This window comes from Gasterosteus aculeatus, chromosome 12, assembly GCF_964276395.1.
Source record: "Gasterosteus aculeatus chromosome 12, fGasAcu3.hap1.1, whole genome shotgun sequence".
Classification (NCBI taxonomy): Eukaryota; Metazoa; Chordata; class Actinopteri; order Perciformes; family Gasterosteidae; genus Gasterosteus; species Gasterosteus aculeatus.
This window is the reverse complement of record NC_135700.1, coordinates 13,083,881-13,108,202: the sequence shown is the minus strand read 5'-3', so window position 1 is coordinate 13,108,202 and position 24,322 is coordinate 13,083,881. Positions and strand designations below refer to the sequence as shown.

Genomic DNA, 24,322 nt, shown 5'->3' with positions numbered 1-24,322 from the left:
GTTTTGTTGGCCGCTGAGTCCTGTTTTCTGAAGGAAATCTGGAGGAGAAAAAAAAGAGCCACATGTTGTCCTTTCTCGCCCCCTTCCTCCCTCCTCCCCCCCGGCTCCGCCAAACTCTGACAAACGGGGCCCACATCTGATGGAATGAAACGCTCACGTTGGACCCACACGGTTCGCTGGGGCACCCTTGGGTGAGACCGCAGCTGCGGCGGAGTTGGGACACATGTCTCCCTTTTTGTCCTCTGGGGAAACTCCATGCCCCCCCCCCGCCACCTCCTCCCGTTGGATTCGCCGTGGACGTAGCAGCGACGGAGGAAACCGTGACAGACTGAGGGACATCCTTGTTGCCACAGCAACTAGCCAAAACATGATTTCCGGTTGCAAGGAGCAACCCTTCAAAATAAATCCCGTTCTATAAATGTATGATGCTCGTTTAGTTTGACTACATCAAGGTGTATTTATTGTTAACTACATATTAGTCTAGCACAGAGCAGGGTCCTATGTATCTGTCGCTGGTCATCGATGCTGTATCTATACATCAATTGTAGCATTTATTCACCATTCACCCTGATGTTTACCATGTTTCCAGGAGTACCAAAACAGGGTGTTTTTTTACAAATTAAAATATTATCAGGAAAAAAGATGTAATTTAATATTAAGTTAATGAAACTTGACTTTATTCAACTAAGAAAACAAACGCTATATCTCTTGATGACATTTTTATTGGTTGTATCCCAGGGTTCAATGCTTGGGCCGTTCAACTTCTGTCATTTTGTGTTTACATTATACGTGAGACTTGTGACGAAATATTTCTTAGAAAATATGTACCAAAACACTGTACATTTTATTCTTGCAAATTTGTGCTTTCAAATTGGCTAAATGTTGGCTAATGTTGAGCTCTTACGACAAAAACCTACAACCGGAAGTTAGCTGCGGTAACAACCGTTAGCTTGAAAGTGGGCACAAAAAAAACTGCGAAATCGAGGAGAGGGACAGCGCCCAGAATAACTGTAAATCTCCGCAAGCCGTCCGGACCATCGCGGTGGAATGAGACTCGGGACGTTTCCCGCGGGGGGTCGCGCGTTAAAACAGAGGTAGGTGGTGGCTGAGTGCGTCGGCGAGGTCCCAGAAGAAGAAGCCCGTTCCTTTTCTCTCTCTCCCTCTTACATGGCCCGAGTCCCTCCGACGTGAAGTTGCTTTCTCTGTGATGTTATCAGGGATATTTGCTCCAGTTGGCGGCGGGTGACTCGATCCATCATCTTTGCGCGCTGTGGTTGTCGTTCATTGCGGGTCGGCGGAGCGATACTTTCGGGCAGCAGGGTGTCCGGGGGAGGGGGTGGTAGTGGCGGGGGGGGGGGGGGGGTCCTGATGCGGACGGGAGTGCACTTTTTTTTTCGTGGCCTGTGATGAGCTAAGTGGGGCCGGAGGGGGGGTTACAAAACAATCCGTCTCCACTCCGTTTGCATGTTAGTGTTTTGGGTTTCGCGCTCCATCCTTTGCTGTCTGAGGTGAAGAGCTCGGCCGTGATGTGTGAGCGCGTGTTGATCCGACTCAGTGGCCTGCTGCTGCCGCCGGGTCAGGATAATCCAGTAATCTAGAGTGATGTTGGAGCTGGTTGCATTTTATTGTAACACCATTGCCCGCGATTCTCCTCCTCTTCCTCCTCAGACACGCTGGGAGAGAAAGTGTGGGTGGACGCCGGTGCAAAGCAGTGTGTGCTGCGTAGTTGTTTATATCTGCACCAAAATCATCCCTCGGCTCCAATGATTAGTCTTACTAGTGGATCATCTGATCGACCAGTGACTAATCACTTCCAGTTATGCTTCTGACTAATCTCTAAACCTTCCTCTCTTCTCTCCACTCTGATTGTAGATCAAAACTAATGGCTCGATTAAAACGGTTTAAGACATTATTCGGCAAACATTGATTAGTCCTTCAGCCAAACATTAACTGTTTTGATAGTTGACAAATGATTTTATTTATTTTGTAATTTGACAATAAAGTATTTACTTATTCAGGGTGATACTTGTATCTGATTTGTACTATTTACGTTTTTAATCTTTATTGTATTTATATTATTTATCTTACACGGTACATGGACAGACTTCATTTACTTTTTTGTGACATTTTATGGACATTAAATAATAAAAATCCTTTATTGCAGCCCAATAATCCGGGATTAATATATTATCCGGGATTAATTAAAAGAATACCCATGAAAGGAAATTATTCTGAGATTGTTGTGAAACCAATCGGCTGGCTGAACAGTGTGAACCGAAAAGTTTTAAACAAAGCTCTGGTGTTGTGAGATGATTGGAAACAGTGTCCTCTTTGTTCACTCTGCGCGGAGGAGATTAATTAATTCGATTAATCCAGTTAATGATCGCTAATGTAAGGAAAGGGATAAAAGCACATCTGACTGAAGTAGATGGCACTCTGAGTAATCAATATCACTGTTTCTGCTGAGCTATTTATGGGTTAGTGGGAGTGTGGAAGATCTGTGCCTCATCGCGATGACTTCTCATTTTCACGGCTGCGCCCACCTCAGAGATGCAGATCTGAGGCCTGCACATGTTCTTTGGCCGTGTTTGGCCAAATGTGGTGGGTGGTGGGGGTGTTTCTCTCCGGTACGGCACCTTTTCTTTGCCAGGTTCTAACCCCTGACCGACTCTAGGTAATCCTCCCAATGTTCAGATGAGATTAGCGGTTTAACTGAACCCCCGGCCTGGTGCACCCTGAGCCCACGTCCTCATTGTGTGGTAGGAGAACATAGAAAGACAGCAGGGTGTAAACAGCTTATTCTCACATCAGCAATGTTGTCCCTAACAAGGCTTCGATCATATTAAACCATAATCTGTGTTTTAAGGCGTTTTAATACCATCTGTTACAATAACACATTTCTCCTCTGGTTTTGGGTTTAGTGTAGGACAAGGGGCAGCATATGTCACCAGTATCTCTGCCCGGTGTCGCCTTATTCACAGATCCCATGTTTCAATATGGGCTTGACTCCTGCTTGACAGCTTTAGTTTGGTTTAAATCTGTAATCTCTTTTGTGACCAGATTAGCTCATGCACGACCCTCTCTTCCTAGAGTTTCCCCCGAGCGCGGCATGCCGCTAATCTGCACGTTCAAAGGCTTAATTTGCTGTAGAAAATGGGGAATTTTTTTTTATTCTTGAGGCAAACGTCTGTGAAGAATTTCCTGTGTAGTCAGAAAGGAGGCTTCCTGTAGGCCGACGTTGGATGTGGAGGGGGTGGAGAAGTAGGGGAGGAAGGGGAAGAGACGTAGACTGTACTCCTTGCTGTTGCCAGCCCCCGCGGTTGCTGCGTGCGTGTCCGTTCAGCGTCTCGGTCTTTCGACAAAACAAATGTGGCCCGACCGAGGAAGTGAAAGAAGGGTTCCCATCTTCTCTTTTCCCACCAGCACTCTTTTCCTTAAGTTACCTAATCACAGAGTGAGAACACAAATCCTGTCGGGTGTCAAGTGAAGGTTGAACATTTTCATCTCTAATGTTTTGTTTTTGTGTAATCACAGGACATGTCCATCAGTTTGTTAAAGCCACAGTGCTGCACTCAACTCTCCGAGCATGCTACAGTAGAGGCAATCTCTCTTTACTCCGCAGGTGAGCGCCGCTCCTTCTTACACTTTCTCTGTTCTGACAACTTCCTTGATGCCGTGATTTGTAATGCATGCTTTCATTTTTTTAATACCCACCCAGGCCTGATCCCATGTTCTTCTCCCCTCCCTCAGCACTGTTTTATCCAAGAGAAACGTGCCTTGTAAGGAAGCAGGATGTTCACAGGCTCCACAAAACTGCCGCTCACTAAAACGCCGCAGCCGGAGCGGCTGGACGAAGTGTACGCTGCCTTACGCCGAGGCTTACAGTGAGTAAACACGGCTCGGGCTCGGGCGGCCGGGTGGAATAAATCACAGAGCACGAAGTACGTGGTTGTTTTTGAGTGAGAAAAAGAAGTAACACTGATGGGTTTTTTTTGTTGCCAGGTCGTACTTGCAGGTCCACCAGCTGGAGCTGGACAGTTTGGGTCAGCAGACCAGAGAGAACAAGAGGAACGGCCGTTTGGTGAGAGCTCATGCGGTCAAACCAGTATCCCCGAGTATTAACTGTAATTCAATAGCGGTCTGGATGCTGTTGTCTCCAGGCACGATGTTAATTTGACACTGTTTTTTTGCAGGGGTCTTTGTATGAGTTGGATAAGGTGAGTTTCATTTACACCTGTTGTATACAGATGGTGGTGCAGCACAGTGAAACTGTAAAGAGGCAAGCGGGACTTTCTGCATCTTTGTCAGCTTTAATAATTGCATCTTTTCTTTTGCAGCAAGTGAAAGCGATAGAGAGGTTTATGCGTCGCCTGGAGTTCCACCATAGCAAGGTGTGTATTCATGAACAATTGATTGGATTCATTTAAAAATATTTATGTTTCGGACCATTTTCATCTCATAACTAAGAAAGAAAGAAAAGTAAATTCACGTAATATATTAATTTTCATTATCTCTTCTGATGAGAATCTGAACTGGCATCCATTTGTTGAAACCTGTGCGATGTTTGCTTCTCCAGGTCGAGGAGCTGTACGATGCTTATTGTATTCAGCGGCGACTGCGTGACGGAGCAAGTAAGATGGTGGCGGCCTTCAACACCGCCACTGGCAGCAAGGAGGCCCGAGAGAGCCTGAGTGAAGCCAACAAGGGCTACAGGGAATGTACTGAGGCAAGTGACGGACGTCAATGTGTTTATATGTTTCAGCAAATACACAGAAATAGATGTGAGACTATGCACTGTATGATCTTATGTTCTACCAAATCCTTGTCCTGTTGTTCAAATCCTTCCTTCCATCTGTCTCTGCAGCACATGTGCTCACTCGAGAGTGAATTAGAAAGCCAGATGGGAGAATTTCATGTCAAGATGAAGGGTGAGTCACTTTTTACCACTTCCTATTTTGTTCACTCTGTGTTATTAAACAGTTATAACATTCTCATTTCTTCTTTTGAATGTGTTAGGCCTCGCCGGCTTTGCACGCCTGTGTGCTGGTGACCAGTATGAGGTAGGCAACACAAATCCAAGCATCTAGAGACTGTGTATGTGCAGTGTGCAATGTATCCGTGTCGGTTTTTGATGTTTTTCTTTCTTCCCCCCTAGGTCCTAATGCGATACGGGCGGCAACGCTGGAGGCTACGAGGCCGCGTGGAAGTCAGCAACAAGCAGATTTGGGACAGTGAAGATTACATCTTCCTGCCTCTTGTCACAGAACTGCTGTCAATCAAGGTAATGAAATAAGCTTTAAAAAAAGAAAGGCTTGTGTTACTCCTAATGTTTGTTATTATAGACAAATCCCACAAAAAGCCCAAAACCAACAACATTCGACTTCCATAACCGGTTTGTGGCCACTGGTTCCTACACCCTTTGTGTCCTTTAAAAAGGTCACAAATGCATAGTTTCATTATTTAAAAAGGCCAAATGTTGACCTAAAACAGCTGGGCAAACGGCAAATGTAACAAACTGCCACAAGAGGCCATTGGCTGTGGGCCGCGGTGCATTCATAGATACTGTTTATTCCTGCTGTGGGTGTTTACAGCTGTATGCAAAACATGTGCAATATGTTCTGACGCCGGCCTTATCTTCCAACTTCCTCCCAAAATGCCAGCTGTAGCTAATTGTCACCCTTTGTATGGTTCCCCCGGCCTCTGGCTATCTTCATCTCTCTGAGGTTTGCTTGTTTTGGTTGTCAAGGTGACGGAGCTGAAGAGCCTGGCCAATCACGTGGTGGTGGGCAGCGTTTCCTGTGAAATGCTCGACCTGTTCTGTCCGCTTCCCCAGACGCTCGCCGTGGACATCAACGACCTGGGGACGGTGAAGCTGAACCTAGAGGTCACCTGGAGGTACTTGAACCTCGCATGGCTTATTGATGTAACTGCACACTTCTAACATGTTCGTCTATTTTTTTTTTGTGTTCTATCTCCTAGTTTTTGTCTTGCTTTGTTTTTGTTTTTCAGTCCATTTGATAAGGACGACCAGACGTGCTCCACCAGTACAGTTTCAAAGCGGCTGCTGTCCAATCAGAGCCCTCCAGACACGCCCTCCATGCGGGAGCAGGTGTTTTATGTGAGTCCCAATAAAAGAGATTGTTTCATCATTTTCCACAAGCGACAATCCATCACACCTGTTATGTTATACTACTAAGTGCTAAAACCATTAACTACTCATTATTTTACTAATAATGAGTAGTATAAATGGATGGTATCATAAATACACTTGTCTTACCTTACTGACGGCTGTTGTTACTGTCATCGGCTTGTTCTATTTCAGCTGCTCCCCAACTGCTTGTTGTGTAGCGGTAGCGCTGGCGTGTGTGAGGCTCTTCACAGAGCTCTGTGTGTCAGGTCATGTGGTTGTGGGAGTGGCGTGCCCGATGTGAGGAGAGTGAACGGTAGCGGGACGCGTGACGGCAGCAGCATGTGTGAACGGAGCTGTGGTCCTTGTAGCTGTTCAATAGTGGTTGAGTAGAGCTCCAATATGTCCCTCCTCTTCCTCACCCCGCTGAAGAGCGTGCCCCGAGGCGGGCGCAGACACAGCCGCACGCTGGCGGAGGCGTTCCACGACGCCGTGGCGGACAGGACGGCGTCCTTGCGTTTTGAGTTCAGCCGTACGACACCCAGATTCATCTCTGTACAGTCGGTGTGTTTGGACGTAGCTGTAGTTTGGTTCTTTGATTAAACCAGCAATAGATCTTAGACAAAGCCTAATTATGTCTTATGATAATGAGACATTTTACTAATTGATCCCGATCTGTCAATGAATTCATTTATTAGACATGAAATCAATGATGATCATTTAGTGTGTAGAATGTGAAAAGTGCCCAAAGTCATTCATCAACACTGCCTACAGACTGAAGTTGACTGTACAAGAGCTGAAAGGTAGTGTTTTCTGTTTATATCGGGACAAAGGACACATTAAAGTGTCCAACAATTGCTGTTTTTAGACGGAACATAAGAATCAATCACTGAAATTAGAAACAAACTGCCGCCTTGTGGAAGCAGAATCCGCTTTCAACTGGCTTGATGTGACTACCAACATTTACACATAATCTGCAATCCCCTCGTATGAAGACACGCTGATTCATTCACTGCTGTTCCCTGTCCAGTCTCTGCTAAAACGACAGGGCGAGATGGAGAACGGGACCGTCTGGTCCAACTCCTCCGAATCCTCCGACGACTCGTCCAGTCCGGCCTTGGCCCACCACGCTCACCGGCTGGCGGCCTCCAACATGCTGCCGACCAATCTCACCCCTCAGCTGTCCTTCACGCCGCACAAGTCCAGCGCGTCGACGCCGTCGCTCTCCTCCAACCAAGAGGAAGACGAGACGGAAGCCGGGGAGGCTTTTGCTCCGGCGGACGCGTTGCCCAACGGCCATCTGCAGACTTCCCGCTCTCATAGCCCGGACTGCGCCGTGGCCGATCGAGTGTCTGTGCAATCGGCTGACCTCTCCGAGTCCTCAGCTGAGCTGAGCTGCTCGTGCCCCGACGTTTGCCCCGGACCTCCCGCGTCGCTGATCCAAGCGCAGGATTTGTCCGAAAGTGGAGTCCCACAAGTTTGCATTTTAGCGGGGGAGAAAAGAGAATCGTCGGAGGATTTGTCAGTAAAGGCCGGACAGACTGAAGCAGAAACACAGGAGAGCGCCGCCGGAGCAGCAGAGTCCGTCCAGGAGTCAAGACCACCAGAGGAGGCTCTGACGGTGAGCGTCATTCGTCCTAAGCTTTTGTAAAGGTCAATGGCTCGCAGGTGATATTTAAACACCGGCGTTTGTTTTCCACGTAGGTTTCTTTCCCCACGTCTTCTAGCTTCAACCTGGAAGTCGAGACGGCTCTTGAAAGTTTCGACTTCCTCAACTGCTCCGATCTTGAGGAGGAGGAAGAACAAGAGGAAGACGAGTTACAGCCGGAAGAGAGAGAAAAAAATGAGGAGGACGGCGGGGAAGACCAAAACAAAATGGAGGAAAAAAGAGTGGAGGAAGAAGATAAGGATGAAGGAAACTTTTACTCTGGAAGGTCAGTGTCAGCAGTCATCGTTGAGATCAATTGTGCCTTTTTTTTAAGTATATATTTAAAATAATACCAACGTCTCCAACTCGGCTGATCACATTCGTGGCCTGAATGACAGAATGTGAACAAATGCATCAGGCTTAATTTTGGGGAAATGTGTATGATGCGATGTGGAGGAACGTATGTGTACGTGTCCAACCAAACAATTCCAGTTCAGTGCGCGTCTCTTCTCTGCAGCGACGAGGAGGCCGACGCTCTGCAGATTCTCATGGAAGCCCCGGAAGGATTCAGAAACTCGGATGAAGATCGTTTCTCTGAATCACAGGTAGTCAAAAGTATCTGACGAGCGCTTCTTAAAAAGTTTGTTTTAATGTAAATGTTCATGTTGACTGAAACAACCCATTTTTTTATATTTGTATTTCTTTAAAGGAGTCGAGTGTTGGTGACGTGCAGGATTTGTGTCAGATGGAGATGCCCGAGGAGCCCAGCGAGGAAAAGGGAGACGACCAACGCGATGAGAGGAGTTAGTTCCGTGAACTGAGGCTGCCGTCGTTCACGTGACCAGCGCACTGGAGCGTGGGAAGTTTTGTTAATGTTCCCCGTTTTTAATCCTTCAGGAGAGGCCGTGTCACATGGCCGGGATGAGCGCCCCCCCCCCCCCTCCTACTCCCACCCATTTGACCACTACTGTCTTCTAATGACACTGTGGAACCACAGCTAAACCACCCCCCCGACTTACTCACGCCATCTGCCTGTTCCTCATGTCAGGAGGATGTTCCACTAACTGCTCAGACAAACAAGCTCTTCCATTGCGGCAGAGTTTGTGCACATATTTGCCTAAATAAAGTTTGAGGTCCACCTAAATCCTGATGGGGAAAAAAAATCCCCTCAAAGCCCTCGTATTTTTCAACACGTAATCCATCACGTTGCCTGGTTCAAAACGAGCCACCACTTCGTTTACATTTCCATGAGCTGTTCCTGTCGCGTGAACATTCCATGTCCAAAACATTTCAGGAGCAGCTGAAAGCGGCCTTGTTTATGGCTTTACAGAGCATTTATTAGTTTGAGTTGATGGATTTCTATCATTTACAGAGAAGCTTACAATCACTTACTGAGTTTGCTTTCCAAGCTACTCAGCATATGAGGAGGAAACAGACAAACAAATCAGTGTTAAATCAGTGTACAGCCCAGAGCCCGTTTCCCTGTTACAGAGAAGGAAATAAAGACTTCATGAGCATGTGATGTTTCAGCGACGTGCTCTGGTCATTTAGTCATTCTTAAACCTGGAATGTACCCTGACAATCTTTATTTTTAGTATCAGACACATTGAATAATCCAGAATTTACAGAGTGCAGAAGTTACATTCAACAAAGCAACACAGGGAACGTTTGGACGGAATATGAACACATCAACCTTGAGTTTCTCCTCAAACCCTCTTTGGTCCAACATGAAGAGAACCTGCAGTGTAAAACTATATTTAAACCTGCATGTGTAGCTGCCTCACACTGCCAGCATGTCTGTATAAAAAGCTCAATGGATCAGTTTGTGAGTGCGTGTGAGCTAAGCTTCGCTGCGAGGAAGCCATCAGGTCTGTAGAAGTGTTCAAAAGCCGCCACCCGGGGGCGCCGTAGTCGTTCAGAAACATGTTTTACGTCGTTCTACAAACGCCTCGTCATTCAGAAAGTGCCTCAAGTGACAGATGTAAGGTTTTAAAATGCCACGACAGAAGAGATCAGGCAAAAGATAAGTGTTTATTTTCTGAATTACTTTAAGAGTGTGCACAATAAGAGATATTTACTGTTTCATATAGAGAAGTGTATATGTCTTGAAATGTTAAAATGTTTATGTTGAGAAATGTTCAACTTTATAAAGGTTTCTTTCAAATGAACATGTCTTTTGTTGTGTTGAATGAAGCCGCATGTGTAAGTTGGAAGGAGGCCTGTGGTTCAGTATTGAAAACATCCCACAAACAGGAGCACAGAAAACATTTTCTTATGAACGATTTATTTAGCAATATAGAAAGTAAAGATGTATTTAACATTAATGAAGTACGTTTCTGGTGAACTTAGATGAGAAAAAGGCACTATACTGATTTTTACTCCGGCAAACTACATATGAGGAAGTGTTTATTTGTGTTAATCTACATCTGTGCGTCGGCTCGTCTTCAGGAACCGTTGAAACAAGCAACCCGTTAAAAGAGGAACGACACATTTAATATGTCATCAAAACCCAAATGTGTGCAACAAATAGAGAACTTGATGCGAGATCCAAGTTGCTCTTGTAATGTTAAAAACACTTAATGAACACACACAATACCAGAGGTGCTAAAAAGGATTATCCCGACCAAAAGCCAATGAAAGAACATATGTGTCACTTAGACATAAACACTCAAACATTCAGTGCATAAAAACATCAACAGCAGATAAAAACAGCATGATAAAAAAAAAAAAAAAGTGACAAATCTTATCTTTGTTTTGTTCCATTTCTCTGAAAACAAAAGTAGACATTTAAATAGTAAATTATCACACAGAATGCACACGTTTCTACAAAAAAAGTCAAGAAATATAAAACCAAAAGAGACAATGTGGCCCTGCCCAAAAACGTTTAGGTGCCAACAGTGTGGTGCTGAATCGTATTCACTGTGAAAGAAAGGTGAGATTTATTTGATCTGGTTAAGTGTCTGGACCCTGTGGTATAAAACAAGAATCTACCCGTGCCGGAGTACATGGAACATGTTCGTGTAACATGTTACATGTACTCAGTTGCAGTGATGAGTCCTCACCTAAAAACTAAGCGGCAGCTCCGGTGACCCCCCGAGCTGCAGCAAAGCGGCGATGAGTCCAGCCTTCAGTGCAGAGTAGTCCGGCTCCTCAGAGTACTGCAGACTCATCACTTTAGTCAGGTATGTTTCAAACGCACCTACACCGCGCCACACACACACAAATAAGTATATCAGATCTTGATCACACATTAATGTATTTTATAACACACATTTTTACTCACTGGAAACTCCCTTCCTCCCAAAGCAGTGTCTCAACAGTGCAGGAACATCCTCAGCGTACCTACAACGACATGTATAACTTGCATTTCCTTTGTGTTTTACTAATTACTAAACCATATAGGTGATTGGCAGCATGTTTATCCAACTCGTATTATTGTGGTGAATGCAGGGAGTTTGGGCTTTAAACATCGCAGTGAAGATACTCGCTCACCGGTGTTTCTCAGTGGCCACCTGGTCCGGGTCAGCGAGGTGGGTCCACGGCAGCGTCCCTGTGTGCCAGCGCAGCATGCAGTAACCCAGAGACTGCAGGTCACTGCGTCGAGACGGAGCTAAAAGGGACAATACACATGCACAGTGATTACAACACAGGTTGGGACAAAACAACCCCTCAGACTTACATATCACCTTCTTGTTGAAATGTTGAAAGGACCTTTTGCACTTAAGAGTATTGCAGTCAGCAACCGCAATAAATAAATCAGATGAGTCTAACGTGTCTGCAGACGGGTGGACTGGTGGAGCCTTGCAGGTGTTCCCCGTGGAAAGTGGCTTACGGAGTGAAAAGGCGCCTGATACACTGATGTTAGTTGTGAGGAGCCACAGACGTGACTCACCTGCTCCCTTATGTGCGTCCATGCTGATGAACTCAGTGGTGCCTTCATGTGGTGTCCTGCTGGCTTCACGGTACTCTACATGTTGTCCACCCGGACAGAACCTGAAGGCATGACAGTATCCTACTAGGTACACCTAATCTCACACACACACAAACACACACAAACACACAAGGAAAAAGCGGTCAACATAAAACACATTTCAATAATGGGAACTGACAGCTTACAGTTTGTAGGGTTAGGGGTAGGGCTACATATTTTTCACCTGTGACTTCTGTCCTGGTTTGATGTAGATGTTTTCTGCATTGATATCAGCGTGAACGTACTCGTTTGAATGGATATACTGCAGCACATCTAACTGCAAGGAAAGAAATGTTAATGTTTATTAGGCGAGGGGGGGGGGGGTGGACAAGAATGAACGACGCATCAAGTTTCTGCTCACTATTCTGCAGGCCAGCTGGAGGACAGCTTTCTCCGACGGAAGCTCGGCTTCTTTCTCGATGGCGGACTGGAGAGACTGGCCCATGTTGGGAAAAATCAGAAACCTGTTCACAAAAAAAGGAAGAAGGAACAATTCAAAAAGGAGAACATGTTTAATGTTCCCTATCATAGAAATCTGCACATTTTCACACCTGTAGGACTCTGCATGAAGACCAAAGCCAACACAGGAAGGAATTCCCAGGAAGTCCATTTTGTTTTGTTTGATCCATTTGTCCACTAAAGAGAAACAAATCAACACATTAATATATATATTATAATATGTGTGGCGTTACATGCCTGACAAACCAGGATTTCACCTAAAAGGGTTAAATGTTTAATTTGTCCCATCAGCATTGATCCTGGTGAATAACTTACTGTCCAATTCTGCTTTTCCTCTGAATGGATTATGAAATAAAAGGCAGATATTTTTAAGGGATATTGTGAAACTGGGTCTCGTGACAAAATGATGCTACGGCCTCTGTTTTAACTAAACGTTAAAGTAGTTATCAGAGCTGTGGTGTGAGTGCAGCCAGAGATCTGTAGGCAACGGATGGGATTTGGAGATCTAGAAACACAGCAAATCCTCACCTGACGCAGGTTTAGCGGCTCTCTGCAGAAAGTTCTGCTCATTGAAGATTCTTCCGTCTTTAGCTCCCTAAGGTGAAGAAAAATTAAGTAACTTTATTGATTGCGCTACAGGAAATAGAGAATAATGTTTTGATGAATACATAAGTAGGATAGTTTTCTTTTTTAATGGAACCTCTGTGATAATTCTACTTTTGCATGGAGAACTAAAAAACGCAGGCCTTACCAGTTTGAGGATGTCATAGGATTCCTTGGAATTGGATCGAGAGCCTATATGCCCAACTAAATAAAGACAAAATATTACTTATTTGCAACAATAAAGGCGTTTTCCTAACATCCATGTGTATTTCCCCTTACAGTTAATTGTTAGACCCTTCAGTCGCTGCAGCTGTGCTAAACTAGGTTAGCCATCACCTCCTAAACAACTGGTACGAAATCTGCTTCCATAAAGTTCTACAGACATGAACAACTATTCTGTTTTTTATACGGAGATATTTAATAATGAATGATATATTATCATTATTAATATGCAATCGTCTTTCTTTCTTTCTTTAACTTCCCAGGTGTTCCCCTGATGTCGTGGACACAGTCTCACCTTCGTAGAGGAGCTCTGTCACACTCTGACTGAGGAGTTTCACCAGTTTCCACTTCTTGCCCGTTGTGTCCGTCACCTCTTCGCCTTCCTGAAGCGGCTCCACGGCGGGCGCATGCTTTGTCTTCTTGGCTTTGCTTTTTCCTTCAGATGCAAAGTAAGATGACACACCCAGATACATAAATGAGTCACTTTAAAAACTGTATGCTGGGTTCTCTTTTTTTTCCTTCTCACCGTCTTACTTATGTCAGCCTTTAGTGGGAGACTAGTAATAACAACATAGTATATTAATTGACCAGATAAATAAGATTGTCATGTTGCGTGGTAACGGCCGACCTTTTGGAGACGACCTGGACATTGCTGAAGATACGGGGGACAAGACGGCCACAGGAGAGGCGTCCGCCGCAGTCAGCCTCTGTCCCTCTTCTACCGCCTCAGCTGGGATGGAGAGTTTCCCCTTTCCTCTGACTGTATGGAGAGCCAGCAACAATCAATATGAATCAGATTATGACAGAGAAGAGACAGAAAGGTCTTGTTTGATTTTTCAGCGCACCAGGTCGAGCGAATTTCAGGACGGGAGAAGTCTCTGCAGCTGCCGCAGCCCGGGTGTTGAGCTTAAAGACTGTGGGCTTCTTTGGTGGAGTTGTAACCAATCCGACATTATTATCTGTTGATACAAATCATAGAAGAGTTGTTCAAAAGAAAAGGCATAGGCTGTCAAATTGCACCACCAGCATGTGTTGCCTGAAGGAGGAAGCTTAAGTCACAATGATGGTTTATGCCACAGCAGAAATCCAAGGAAATTATCTCCTTCGGAGCAGCGACGTTCTAACTGCTTCCAGGCCATTTTAAGTACCTTTGATCCTGTCTTCTCCAACAGGACAAGTAGAGGGCCCCACAGGTGGAGTGGCATCTTTAATGTTGAATGTAACTTCTTTGTCTAGACGAAGGGAGTTACGGGTCTTTCGCAATGGGGGGCGATTTGTAACTAGGGTTGAGGTGTTGGCCGCACAGACTATATAAAAAGAGAATTTATATTTATGAATAACTAGACACTGCCTAATATGTACGAGTGACACCAAGTAACTAGATATTGTCTAGAGATATTTACCTGAACTTTCCGTGGGCTTCCAAATGGAGCTTGAAACAAGGCTTGATTTGAGTGCTGCTTCGTCCCTTTTGGGTGGCGAGAGACTTAAAGACGGCATTAGGCTCACAGATCCAGATTCACCGACGGGACAGGGGAGCTTCTCCCCACACAGAGGACAAAATTTGAAATCTGCCTGCAACTTTGTCCCACACTGGGGGCAGAAATGGAAAGGCATTCTGCAAGAGTAAATACACACACGTTACTGCACGTCTCTTCTCACAGCCACAAGCTGCGTGTCTCTGCGGGTTGGAGGGGGCGGGATCATTCCCACACAATTCAAACACACCGGCTACTGACGTTACAGGCAGACTCGTCTTTACATGGCATCAACTAACGTTAATATTAACATCATTAAATGGGATGCTTATTTTTGAAATTCAACCGAGAAATGTCAAATTATTTTTAATTATTAGTATTATATGCAAAATAACAGAGTCTCAACACTACCTCAAATGCAGGTTAAGGGCTCATTAGGTAAACGGGCTGACTGACCTTTAACCTTAGCCAGCCTCAACGTTCCTACCGGAGCAAACTTCTGCTGAATAAAACGCGGCTAGCGTTAGCTCAACGACATGTCGATGACGTATCGCCTTCTTGTCGGTTTTGAGTCTTGGCCTTACGTAAAAATGTCAGCTGGGTAACGTTAAAACAAATGTTTTACGTGAAATGTGTCACATACAACTTTACCTTTCCGTTGGTTCTCCTCGTTAGGCTGTTTCTGCTTCTTCTTCTTCTTCTTCGTTGGTCAGTAGGAGCCGAGCGGGGCGGTTGTCGCCCCCTGCTGGTCATGGTGGGTCGCTCACATTCAACGAGGTCGAACTTTATTGAGACTTAAAGTTATAAACATTAACAAATATTTTGTCATGTAACGATATTTCACGATATTTTACACGAGGCAGCTAGAAAAAAAGTTACTTCACATCTTAATTTTTGCCTCGGTTTAAGGTTCCTCTTGACGCTGCGTCTATAAAAGTGTCTAACGAATAACTGGTATTAAAATATGCAACACATGGTAATGTCATGCCATGGACCTAAGTCTTATTATTATACAATGTTAATGAGATTGGGCTAAGATTATATGAAAGAGTTAAATTATATATTTATTTGCATTAGGATTCAAAATCTGCCTACAATTATAGAATTCATAGTTAAGACTTTGCATCACATTAAAAAGAGAGAATATTTAAAATTGACAGCTGTACAACAGTTGTAGGCTGTGAATTGCCCTCGACAAAAGACACACAGACATGCTTGTTTTCTGGTTTATGGTCGTGTTTAAGGTGCGGAATTATACAATCCTGCGTTCATCAAAAGATGATTTAAATATTGTCCCACCACAGCAAGAAGATCTTATTTGAGAGTAGATGTACTTTTCTCAGCTGTGATGAGGACCACAGGTTTCACTTTCTGAAATTAGCACACAGATTTAATTTATTTTTCTATATCTAGTATCAATGCCGGCTGTGATTAGTCGGCGTAATCGATGAGGTCAACATTTATAATGCGCTGGTATGAGAATTTTAAATCAATACATATATATTTTTAATGATTTACCTTCGGAGCCACTAAATACAATAACAAAGTCATTACGTCGCCTGTTTGCAACCTCAGCATTTCCACGTTAGAGACTTAGAATGAAGAGATTGTAAACGCTACCAGCTCACAGTCGGTCTCTGCTCTGGTGCCTCTGTCAATACTGCTAAAATATGAACACATTATATATGACCTGATTAACATGTGTCATTAATGGCACACATAACAGTATAATAGAGCCTCTAAATAATGCCTGGTATAAATCTCCCTCCTACACAGTACTTGGTCAACATTTTCAAGATTGATTGCATAAAAATAGATGCTGCTTCAATGAATACATAAATAAATTGTTTATTTTGGACATGATTTACATATTTTGCATTTGGCACAATTGAAAATATAAAATATTTCAGTGTAGTCTTACTAATATAATCAAATGATATGTTAGTGGTAGTTTTTCTAATCTATTGATTGAAAACGTGGGAGTGGGGGAAATATACTGGTGTGTCTTAACTCCTTTTACACAGGAAACAATGGCAGTATAATACAAATTATGTGCGTTTGTGAGTAAAAGCATTTTAAAATATTAGTGGTATTATTATATTAAAGTGAGCTAGGATTTTAAATATACACTCAAAGTTCACTGAAATGCAGGTCAGATCTTTCTGCCTTTCTTATTTAACTGGCCCTTCAAAAATGTGCCCTGATCTTAATTTTAATGTTTAAATCAACAAATGAAATGAAACAAAAGATCCAAAAGGTCCATTAGTCTAATGAAGGTCAGATCATTTAGCTATGGAACTGTCTTTTTACACTTTACAGTTCCTTCATTGCATCTAGCACTTAAAATACGGGCGTGATATAATACATATTTTAGAACTTGACTGTCTGGTAGAATCTTTGCATTACCTGTGTGAAATGCCCCCTGCGCTAATTTTCTCTGAAGTTGGATGTTTGATTTAATTAAAAGTGAATCAATTTTTTAGGACTTCAGCAGACTCCAGCACTTGCATACAGCATTGTATGGAAGTGCTGTGGGGCCTGAGGTATTTAGGGTCTCACCTGCGCAATATCGAGTGATAATTGACCATCCAACTTAATTAGATGGTCAATGTGCGACATGTTTTCTGACTATGGCACCAGTGAGATATTAAGTAGGACATTCATCAGTCACGTATAACTTAAGTTTCCTTAAAATACATTTGTAGCAGATTCAACATCCCCATTAAACTATGACTGCAACTATTTCAGCTATTTAAGTTTCAGCTAAGCATCATAACAAAAAAAATATCCCATACTCCAATACTAATCTGCAAAAGACCCACTAAATGAATGGAAATGAAATGCACACATTCAAAAGGCACTTTATCTGTTCTGATAAATAATACATGCTTATCTGTGCAGTGCTCTGTGGGCCAATGGACGCAAATAATGTCAAGTTCCACCTAACATATAATACAATTACACTGTATGTATTCCCAATGTTAAACCGTGACGTGTTCCTATATTTCTCTCCAGTATTATGGACACAGATATGTACCGTGACCGTTGTTCGCTCTAACATGCACATTTGCTCCGATCAGAGCCCTCTGAGAGGTCTGTGCTGGTGGGTCCATTAACTCGAACGGTCCCATCAGGGATCCAGGACTTGTCGACACATCGTTCCATCCTCTTCATGATGAGATCCAGCAGAACGTCCACTGCCTGGTTAACGTTCTGCCCGTTTGCAGCGCTCGTCTCAAAGTACGGGACTCTGCATTGGACAAAATATTGGTTAAAATAGGACTAATGCAGCCTAATACAATGTGACACGACATTTTAGAAGAAAAAATAAATAAATAATGCTGTAGTTATTCTATGTTGTTATATCCATCAAACGTGGGGCCTGAAATGAAAATGTCCTGCAGCAGGATGGTGGTCAACAAAATGACAGTTTGTGATCACTCCAATGTACGCATGTTTGACGGAGATCTATGACACAAAATACTCAGTTTTCTTGGTTCGGGTCGTTTTCAGGGATTTGTTGCCATATAGACAAAGCTCTATTGGAATAGACTGCTTAATACTTAAACTGATAAATGATACAACGGGGAGATCTGAGACGTATTTGCATCACAGTGCTGACGCCAGAGCAGTTCCACTACAATCTGTGTGTTATTAAAGGTAAAGGTGTGTCAAACAGCGTCAGAACAGGATATTTCAGACATGTAGACCAATATTTGATTTTCGAGGAGGACCGCTTCAAGTGAAGTTCTCATGGACAAATATTGGCAAACAATGCAGCCACGGCCTTCTTGGCAAACAACCGAGAGGTTCACGTCCCGAATGGATCAAAACTGAGACGTACCCGTATTTCTCTGCCAGCTCACGGGCCTCTTCTTCGCGGACCGCTCTCTGATCGGACAGGTCACACTTGTTGCCACATAAAATGACGTCTGGACTCTCGCAGTACGCGTGAATCTGTAACTGACCTGAAACACATATCCAGCAAGTTACCACGTATTTCAGCAGCACAGGTACAACACAGAGCCAAGTGTCGATCAACGTCAACACCAGGTTTTGTCAACATGAAGGAGAGTAATGAAATATTGAATATTAAGTCGACTTGTCTCTTAACATGAAATAGGTTTCATGTTAACGGTTTCATGTTACATGCAGAACGCACTCATCCAGTTTCTGACGTTGAGGAAACTTTGCTCGTTTGTGAGGTCAAACAGAAGGAGGAACCCCATCGCGTCTCTGAAGAACGCCGTCGTCAAACTGCGAAACCTGACACCATTCAGACAAAAAAAACAACAGGAAAAAAAGGATAATTAGTGAAAAATAAACAAGAGAAGAGACCAACCGATCTGAAGAGAGTACTTGTACTTTACGAACCTCTCCTGTCCCGCAGTGTCCCACAGCTGCATGTGGATCTTCTGCGCTCTGCCTGAAGATCCATCTGGATTTGTTGATTTGTACACCTGAGCGAGGCGGATACAGGTGAAGGTAAACCGGTGATCTCTGCACCAACTTCAACAGACTCATAAGGGTGAAGCAAGCAGAGATAAAACTAAGTACTGCAATGTTGTTTTGTGAAGTTGTACCTTCGCCTCCAGTAGATAAAATAAAAGTGAAATGACTTGGCAACACTCAACCATCTATTCTTGTTTATTAATCAAATAAATGATCTAAATATAGTTACTAGTGCTGTAGCTGACTGTGTCCAGCTCGCTGCAGAGGTGTGGTGCCAAGAAACAGTCTGACTTCAGGAAACTGAAATTATTTAAACATCAATGTAGATGTGTTCTTTTTAATAAGAGTGCCGTGATCACATGAAGTCATGGTTTTAGAAAAGGAGTAGTTCCGTTGTGTATTGTCCATTTGTTTATTCCACACTATATCTCTCGTAGTAACTTTTATTTCTTTTGATTGTTGATCATTGACATTGATTAAACAGCTGTCAACTTCCTTTCTGATGAAAACACATCTGGTGGATATTATTTTATAATAAAAGATTAGCAGCATTAGTCTGGCGATTTGTGGTAAACTGGAGGCAGATACAGACATTTCTGCACTAGTGCACATTTCATTCATCCAAATAGTATCCACTTATTTTCTCTGATCTTTCCCGGATCACTTTTTGTCAGTTGCAGTAAACACTTTGTCAGCTCTTGGATTGTGCGTTCGCTTTCAGCAGCATGACCGTGACCAGTGAACAGGAAGCTACAGTACCAATGAGTATGAAATACACACACACACACACACACACACACACACACACACACACACACACACACACACACACACACACACACACACACACACACACACACACACACACAACCTTTGACCGGTACGGTTTATAATATATAAATAACTGCATGCTCATGCTGAGGAAAACCAAGACTATTCACGTTAACACTTTCCAACAGCCAAAGGCAGGACGCACAGGTCTGTTTGAGGACACGCTGGAATTACGCTTTGTGCCTAAATTATGACGACTAGTTATGACATTTACTAGTCCATTGTGTATGTGAAACTTGTTCGGTCACAGCTGTCTAACTGAATGTTATTTCTGAATTGTATTTCCTTGCTGTATCTTTGTCCTTTATACCAGAAGTGAGGGAAATACTTTTAATAAAAGATGGTGAAAAAGATCGTCCCGGACTGACTGAACCTCAAGTACAGCTGATGAAACTTCACAGGCTTCAGCTTGAGGTCAGAAGCCTTAAAGACGCCACACTGTGTAAACAGGAGCGCTGCCCTGCTGTTTGCTAATGGTATGAAGTGTTTATTCTTAAGGTGGGTGCTGCCTACTGTTCACCAACATGAGTCATTACTCAGACGCCTGTTGTAACGTTGATCAGAAGCCTTTTGTTACAAAAGAGTTGCTTAATAGTGGAGGAATGTATATAAGCTCCGTGTTATTTCAGTAGTACAGAGTGTAAGCGTTAAGCGTGCGATCACTTACCACTCTTTTTTCTCTGAAGTCTATTCCAACTGTAGTGATGAACTTGGAGTTAAAGTTGTTGTCTGTGTATTGGTAAAGGAAACTGGTTTTTCCCACGCCAGAGTCTCCCAGGGCTAGGAATTTAATGAGGTAATCATAGTCCCCATCAGACATAGTGAGTGCTGGTTTCTGAGACACACAAAAAAGAAAAACTCAGTCGACAAACTTATCACAAAAATAGATTTATCTTAAATCAAAATAGTGATTTGTTTCTTATCCTCAGTGTAGAAAACATCCACAGTGGCACAAATCTACACATAATCCAACTATCAGGGAACGAATCTCCTGACATTTAAACAAGAAGCCTGACGTTATTATATAATTGTTTTATAGCTAGCAAATCACATTAATAAAACAAAAAATAGAATAGAATTTATTTTGCTTTAACCAGTTAAGTTCTAGTTTGCTCCTTTCCTTCCAAATTACCATCACGTCATCATTACATCATATTATACATTTGTCAGAAATGGTCATAATTAACATATACACATATATGTGTACCACTGACCTTTGACCTCCCAATGACCAGTTAGTGTGTATATCAGCCTGATTATATAATAATAAAACACATCCTCCCTGTCTATATGTTACTTTTCTCATTTCTGGGTCTCCATCTCCTGGCAAGAGGGAGCTTGTTCCTTCCCCTCCTTCCTTTAGAGTAGCATTTATTTAAATGTATTTAAATTAAGTCAAGATGTTTTCATACACAATGAGAATCCCACTGTGATATTGCCTGGATCAAACATTTGACGTGGTCGAACAACTCCAGTCAAAACACTCAAAAGAAAAGGGCACATGTATCATGTGACCATTGTGCAGTCACATGATACATAGAAAAGACATGCATTCTTTGAGTTTAACCCCCACTGAACTTTTCATCTGCAGCCATAAGCCGCTTAAGGTCTCGTGCAAAATCAAGATCCCTGATAAATTCACTGTGGTGGAAACTAAACGCGAGCAGCACTGATGAAGCCCTGAACAGCGAGCAAAGACCGTTGAGCTTTTCGACTCAAGTAGTTTTATTTTACACTTGACTGCTATTATTTATCAAATTGTTGACAACATCCACACATAAATATGAGCAACATAGTTACTCTTCTTAAAACTCACATCTTCCTGATACATTTAATTTTATCACACAAGTCTTTCTTACTTAATCAAAAGATCCACCTTCGTATATGCATTAATCTATCGGGTACATCCAGTCCAATACAACAATCCTGCATTGTATCCCGCCCTCGCAAAGGCTTCTTTGGTTCAACTGATAATACTCAGATCATAACGTTCAGGATTTTAAACGTTATAGAGAGCTGTTGATTCCACTTTGGTAGCACGTAGCGTCTGGTGCTGCAGAATTGGGATTCGCTCTCTTGCATATTACTTAAACTTCTCCTTCCTTGTAGCAACAAATATGTAACTGTATATCCCAGTTATCGTTGGCCTTACCATTTAAAACCCTAGCATACAAACTGGAGTCAATGCATGATTCTGGCCTCAGCAAAAACAGGTTGCATCAGTGACACATTTGAGCAAAACCACACTACCACATATGCAGATTGTCACAGCACATTTCTGCAGACTTATCAAGCTAATCAGAAGTCTTTTTGAGCAAACCACAAATAGTGTAAACTCATGTTAACAAGTACGTGCGCTAATGCTTGTACATAGTGTGTCAGCTACACAAAACTGTGCTTAGACTTTCAAGTAGACTTCCCAAACCCGTCACGGCTCTGAGAAGGAAGCCGGCGGCGACGCCAGAGTGCGATCTTCCGTTGTGTTTGGCAACACGCAGTGTAGTAAAGCACAGGAAATATTATATAACTGCTGCCCAACATAAACAACACACTTCTCTGAAACAACGATGTGCCAATCTGTGGCAGGAGAGTGTTATTATTCTTAATTGATAAGAGATGCAACAGTTTATTGGCGTAGCAAAAGTCAACATTAACCTTAATAATTACAAAAGGGTTGAACGTCTTTTTTTTGTTGTTTTTTAAATTGGAGGAATGCAATGCTTCTTCTCTCTTACCCAAGGAGTTCTCTAACACAATCTATCAGCTGACACAGAAGACTATCTATCTCAAGTGAGTTGTATATTTGTTTAATTTAATGAACAGTTTACAGGGATTTTCCATGTTATTCAAAGAGAAGCTGTAATTAACAGAATGATCCATTTGATCAAAACCAATCAAGTAATCTTCTTCAAAACATTTTAGATATTTTTTGTAGAAATTCTCATTACATCTCGACAGCAAGCAAGGATGAACCCAATGCTGTGACCAAAAAGGCCTCTGTGAGTCTACCTGCATGTCTGCGCCTACCTGTGCGTGTTTAGCTGCTGCAGCCACTGTTTGCTTAACAGCTATGAGTTGTACCATTGGTTGACGTTTCATGATGATCGTTTTGGGGAAGTGGAGGTGTAGGCTGGAGGGATGAGCTGTCAGTGTGACAAACTTTCTTACTTGATTTAGCAACTACTCTGCTGGCTACTTTCTTTGTAGAAGAGATTGCCACACTGGGCTGGGCTTTTTCTGTTAAATGATTGTATTGCCAAACCGCTTCAGGTTTAACCAGATAGTATGATGCAAAAACAGGGAAGGGAAATTAAACCGATTGACTGCGGGCAAAGGTGATTTTTAAGGCTCAAACAGATCCACTTTAAATGAACTTGAATCTCCCTGCACTTTGGGGGGTTAAGTGGCCCATGTGGAGCAAACTAAAAGCAGCTGTAATAGTCCGTCGGGGACAAGTGGAGGACCCGCTTCGGGCCGCGGGCCAACGCGGAGGCCCCGCAGCTCCGCGGGGAACCCACACATGCACATGAAGAACACTTCACAGGGTTTAGCACCTTATGAAGCGCAGGGTGAGATGAGATGGGATGGATCGTCAGGTCGTATGGCCACTAAAGCTTATCAGCTAGACCTGTTAAATGACTTTGTGACAGCGGCTCATTAAACTCATTCTCTAACAAAGAATATTAGTTAAGAAATACCCCCCCGCCTTTTTTTTACTCGACATCGTGAAGAAGAAGAAGCCAATTTCCAGCTTCCTCCGTGAAACAGCCCGCAGCAAACATATGGACCCAAACTCTGCGGCAAAGTTAACTTTTAATGTAAACTTGTACAAACAGTGTGAAAAAGGCTCCGTGAGGAAATGATGAACCGGAGAAGTTTTACTAAACTAGGTCACCTTCTACCGCAGACAACCCGGGGGGGGGGGAACCAAATTAAAAGTAAAAACACTTGCTCGCTTCCTCCTGTGAGAAGCGACGGGCGGATTATTTCCTGAAGAGAAGAACCTCGGTTTTTTTTTTTTTTTTTTTTTACCGTGACGCGACGTGACGCTTCTCCGCGCACCGCGTCCTGCTGCGGGATCCGAAGCCACCAAGAGTCCGCGCGGGCCCGACGCCGAGAGACCAGAGACGCGACGGCGGTGCTTCCTTCTCTCTCTCCGTCCAGAAGCCTTCAGCGGACGCGAGAGCAGCTTCAGGGGACACGGGGCCGCTCGCGTGGTTTCCGTGGCGGTGCAGAAACGGCTCCTCCTCACGTCGGGCCGGGTGGGGAAACGCCACCCTCCTCGTTTGTGAATCACGCATCGCATCACTGCGCTGCGGGGCGTCGTCATTCTAACGTGGCTGTTACACGCGAGGCCTCGATAACGATTCGGCCTCATTTATATTTTGTAATTATCTGTGTCTGCAGGTAAAGCTGTTAAGTAAATGTCGTGTAGTAAAGAGGACAATATTTGCCTTTGAAATGTATAGAAGTTGCCTATACAGTATTGAAGACCTCAAATATATACTGTGCATACCTGAATTAAGTAAACT

At 43.4% G+C, this 24,322-nt stretch overlaps 3 protein-coding genes across 10 annotated transcripts; 1 reads left to right on the top strand and 2 right to left on the bottom strand.

Moving 5' to 3' along the window:
* The first annotated feature begins 754 nt into the window (after positions 1-754).
* On the top strand, positions 755-9,943 carry LOC120831651 (rho family-interacting cell polarization regulator 1). Of its 4 annotated transcripts, none has more exons than XM_078084844.1 (16): positions 755-1,094; positions 3,535-3,622; positions 3,719-3,884; positions 4,003-4,081; positions 4,194-4,217; positions 4,338-4,391; positions 4,577-4,726; positions 4,865-4,928; positions 5,017-5,060; positions 5,156-5,281; positions 5,747-5,895; positions 6,010-6,118; positions 7,158-7,748; positions 7,832-8,061; positions 8,293-8,380; positions 8,485-9,943. In XM_078084844.1, exons 3-16 carry the CDS (start codon positions 3,793-3,795, stop codon positions 8,581-8,583), a joined length of 1,899 nt encoding a protein of 632 aa, XP_077940970.1. In that variant the 5' UTR covers positions 755-1,094; positions 3,535-3,622; positions 3,719-3,792; the 3' UTR covers positions 8,584-9,943. The 4 variants fall into 4 exon arrangements, with proteins under 4 accessions (XP_077940970.1, XP_077940968.1, XP_077940969.1 ...); XM_078084842.1 differs by having other exon boundaries at positions 8,273-8,380; XM_078084843.1 differs by having other exon boundaries at positions 922-1,094; positions 3,751-3,884.
* Positions 9,345-15,279, bottom strand: vrk3 (VRK serine/threonine kinase 3). Of its 5 annotated transcripts, XM_078084847.1 has the most exons (17): positions 15,159-15,258; positions 14,964-15,006; positions 14,433-14,647; positions 14,178-14,336; positions 13,875-13,988; positions 13,658-13,789; positions 13,325-13,465; positions 12,956-13,011; positions 12,733-12,799; positions 12,297-12,381; positions 12,107-12,209; positions 11,930-12,022; positions 11,668-11,800; positions 11,268-11,385; positions 11,059-11,117; positions 10,838-10,974; positions 9,345-10,694 (listed from the first exon to the last, which is right to left on the bottom strand). In XM_078084847.1, exons 3-16 carry the CDS (start codon positions 14,644-14,646, stop codon positions 10,838-10,840), a joined length of 1,611 nt encoding a protein of 536 aa, XP_077940973.1. In that variant the 5' UTR covers position 14,647; positions 14,964-15,006; positions 15,159-15,258; the 3' UTR covers positions 9,345-10,694. The 5 variants fall into 5 exon arrangements, with proteins under 5 accessions (XP_077940973.1, XP_077940971.1, XP_077940976.1 ...); XM_078084845.1 differs by lacking the exon at positions 14,964-15,006 and having other exon boundaries at positions 15,159-15,279; XM_078084850.1 differs by lacking the exon at positions 14,178-14,336.
* A 1,060-nt stretch (positions 15,280-16,339) lies between these two features.
* On the bottom strand, positions 16,340-24,132 carry rab27a (RAB27A, member RAS oncogene family). Its single transcript, XM_040197296.2, has 6 exons — positions 23,823-24,132; positions 20,458-20,625; positions 18,882-18,967; positions 18,670-18,773; positions 18,352-18,475; positions 16,340-17,757 (listed from the first exon to the last, which is right to left on the bottom strand). The coding sequence occupies exons 2-6, from the start codon at positions 20,608-20,610 to the stop codon at positions 17,562-17,564; spliced, it is 663 nt and encodes a 220-aa protein (XP_040053230.1). The 5' UTR covers positions 20,611-20,625; positions 23,823-24,132; the 3' UTR covers positions 16,340-17,561.
* Positions 24,133-24,322: the final 190 nt, after the last annotated feature.

Excerpts from the sequence above, each read along its gene's own strand:
- LOC120831651 (XM_078084842.1), top strand. The coding sequence starts at position 3,793 with ATGTTCACAGGCTCCACAAAACTGCCGCTCACTAAAACGCCGCAGCCG. Across the intron at positions 4,082-4,193 it reads ACAAGAGGAACGGCCGTTTG|GGGTCTTTGTATGAGTTGGA; the intron begins GTGAGAGCTCAT and ends GTTTTTTTGCAG. Across the intron at positions 5,896-6,009 it reads AACCTAGAGGTCACCTGGAG|TCCATTTGATAAGGACGACC; the intron begins GTACTTGAACCT and ends TTTGTTTTTCAG.
- rab27a (XM_040197296.2), bottom strand. The coding sequence starts at position 20,610 with ATGTCTGATGGGGACTATGATTACCTCATTAAATTCCTAGCCCTGGGA. Across the intron at positions 18,968-20,457 it reads ACTTCAGAGAAAAAAGAGTG|GTGTACAAATCAACAAATCC; the intron begins GTAAGTGATCGC and ends CGCCTCGCTCAG. Across the intron at positions 18,476-18,669 it reads CAACGTCAGAAACTGGATGA|GTCAGTTACAGATTCACGCG; the intron begins GTGCGTTCTGCA and ends TATGTGTTTCAG.
- vrk3 (XM_078084845.1), bottom strand. The coding sequence starts at position 14,646 with ATGCCTTTCCATTTCTGCCCCCAGTGTGGGACAAAGTTGCAGGCAGAT. Across the intron at positions 12,210-12,296 it reads CTTCATGCAGAGTCCTACAG|GTTTCTGATTTTTCCCAACA; the intron begins GTGTGAAAATGT and ends TTTTGTGAACAG. Across the intron at positions 12,023-12,106 it reads TCCAGCTGGCCTGCAGAATA|TTAGATGTGCTGCAGTATAT; the intron begins GTGAGCAGAAAC and ends CTTTCCTTGCAG.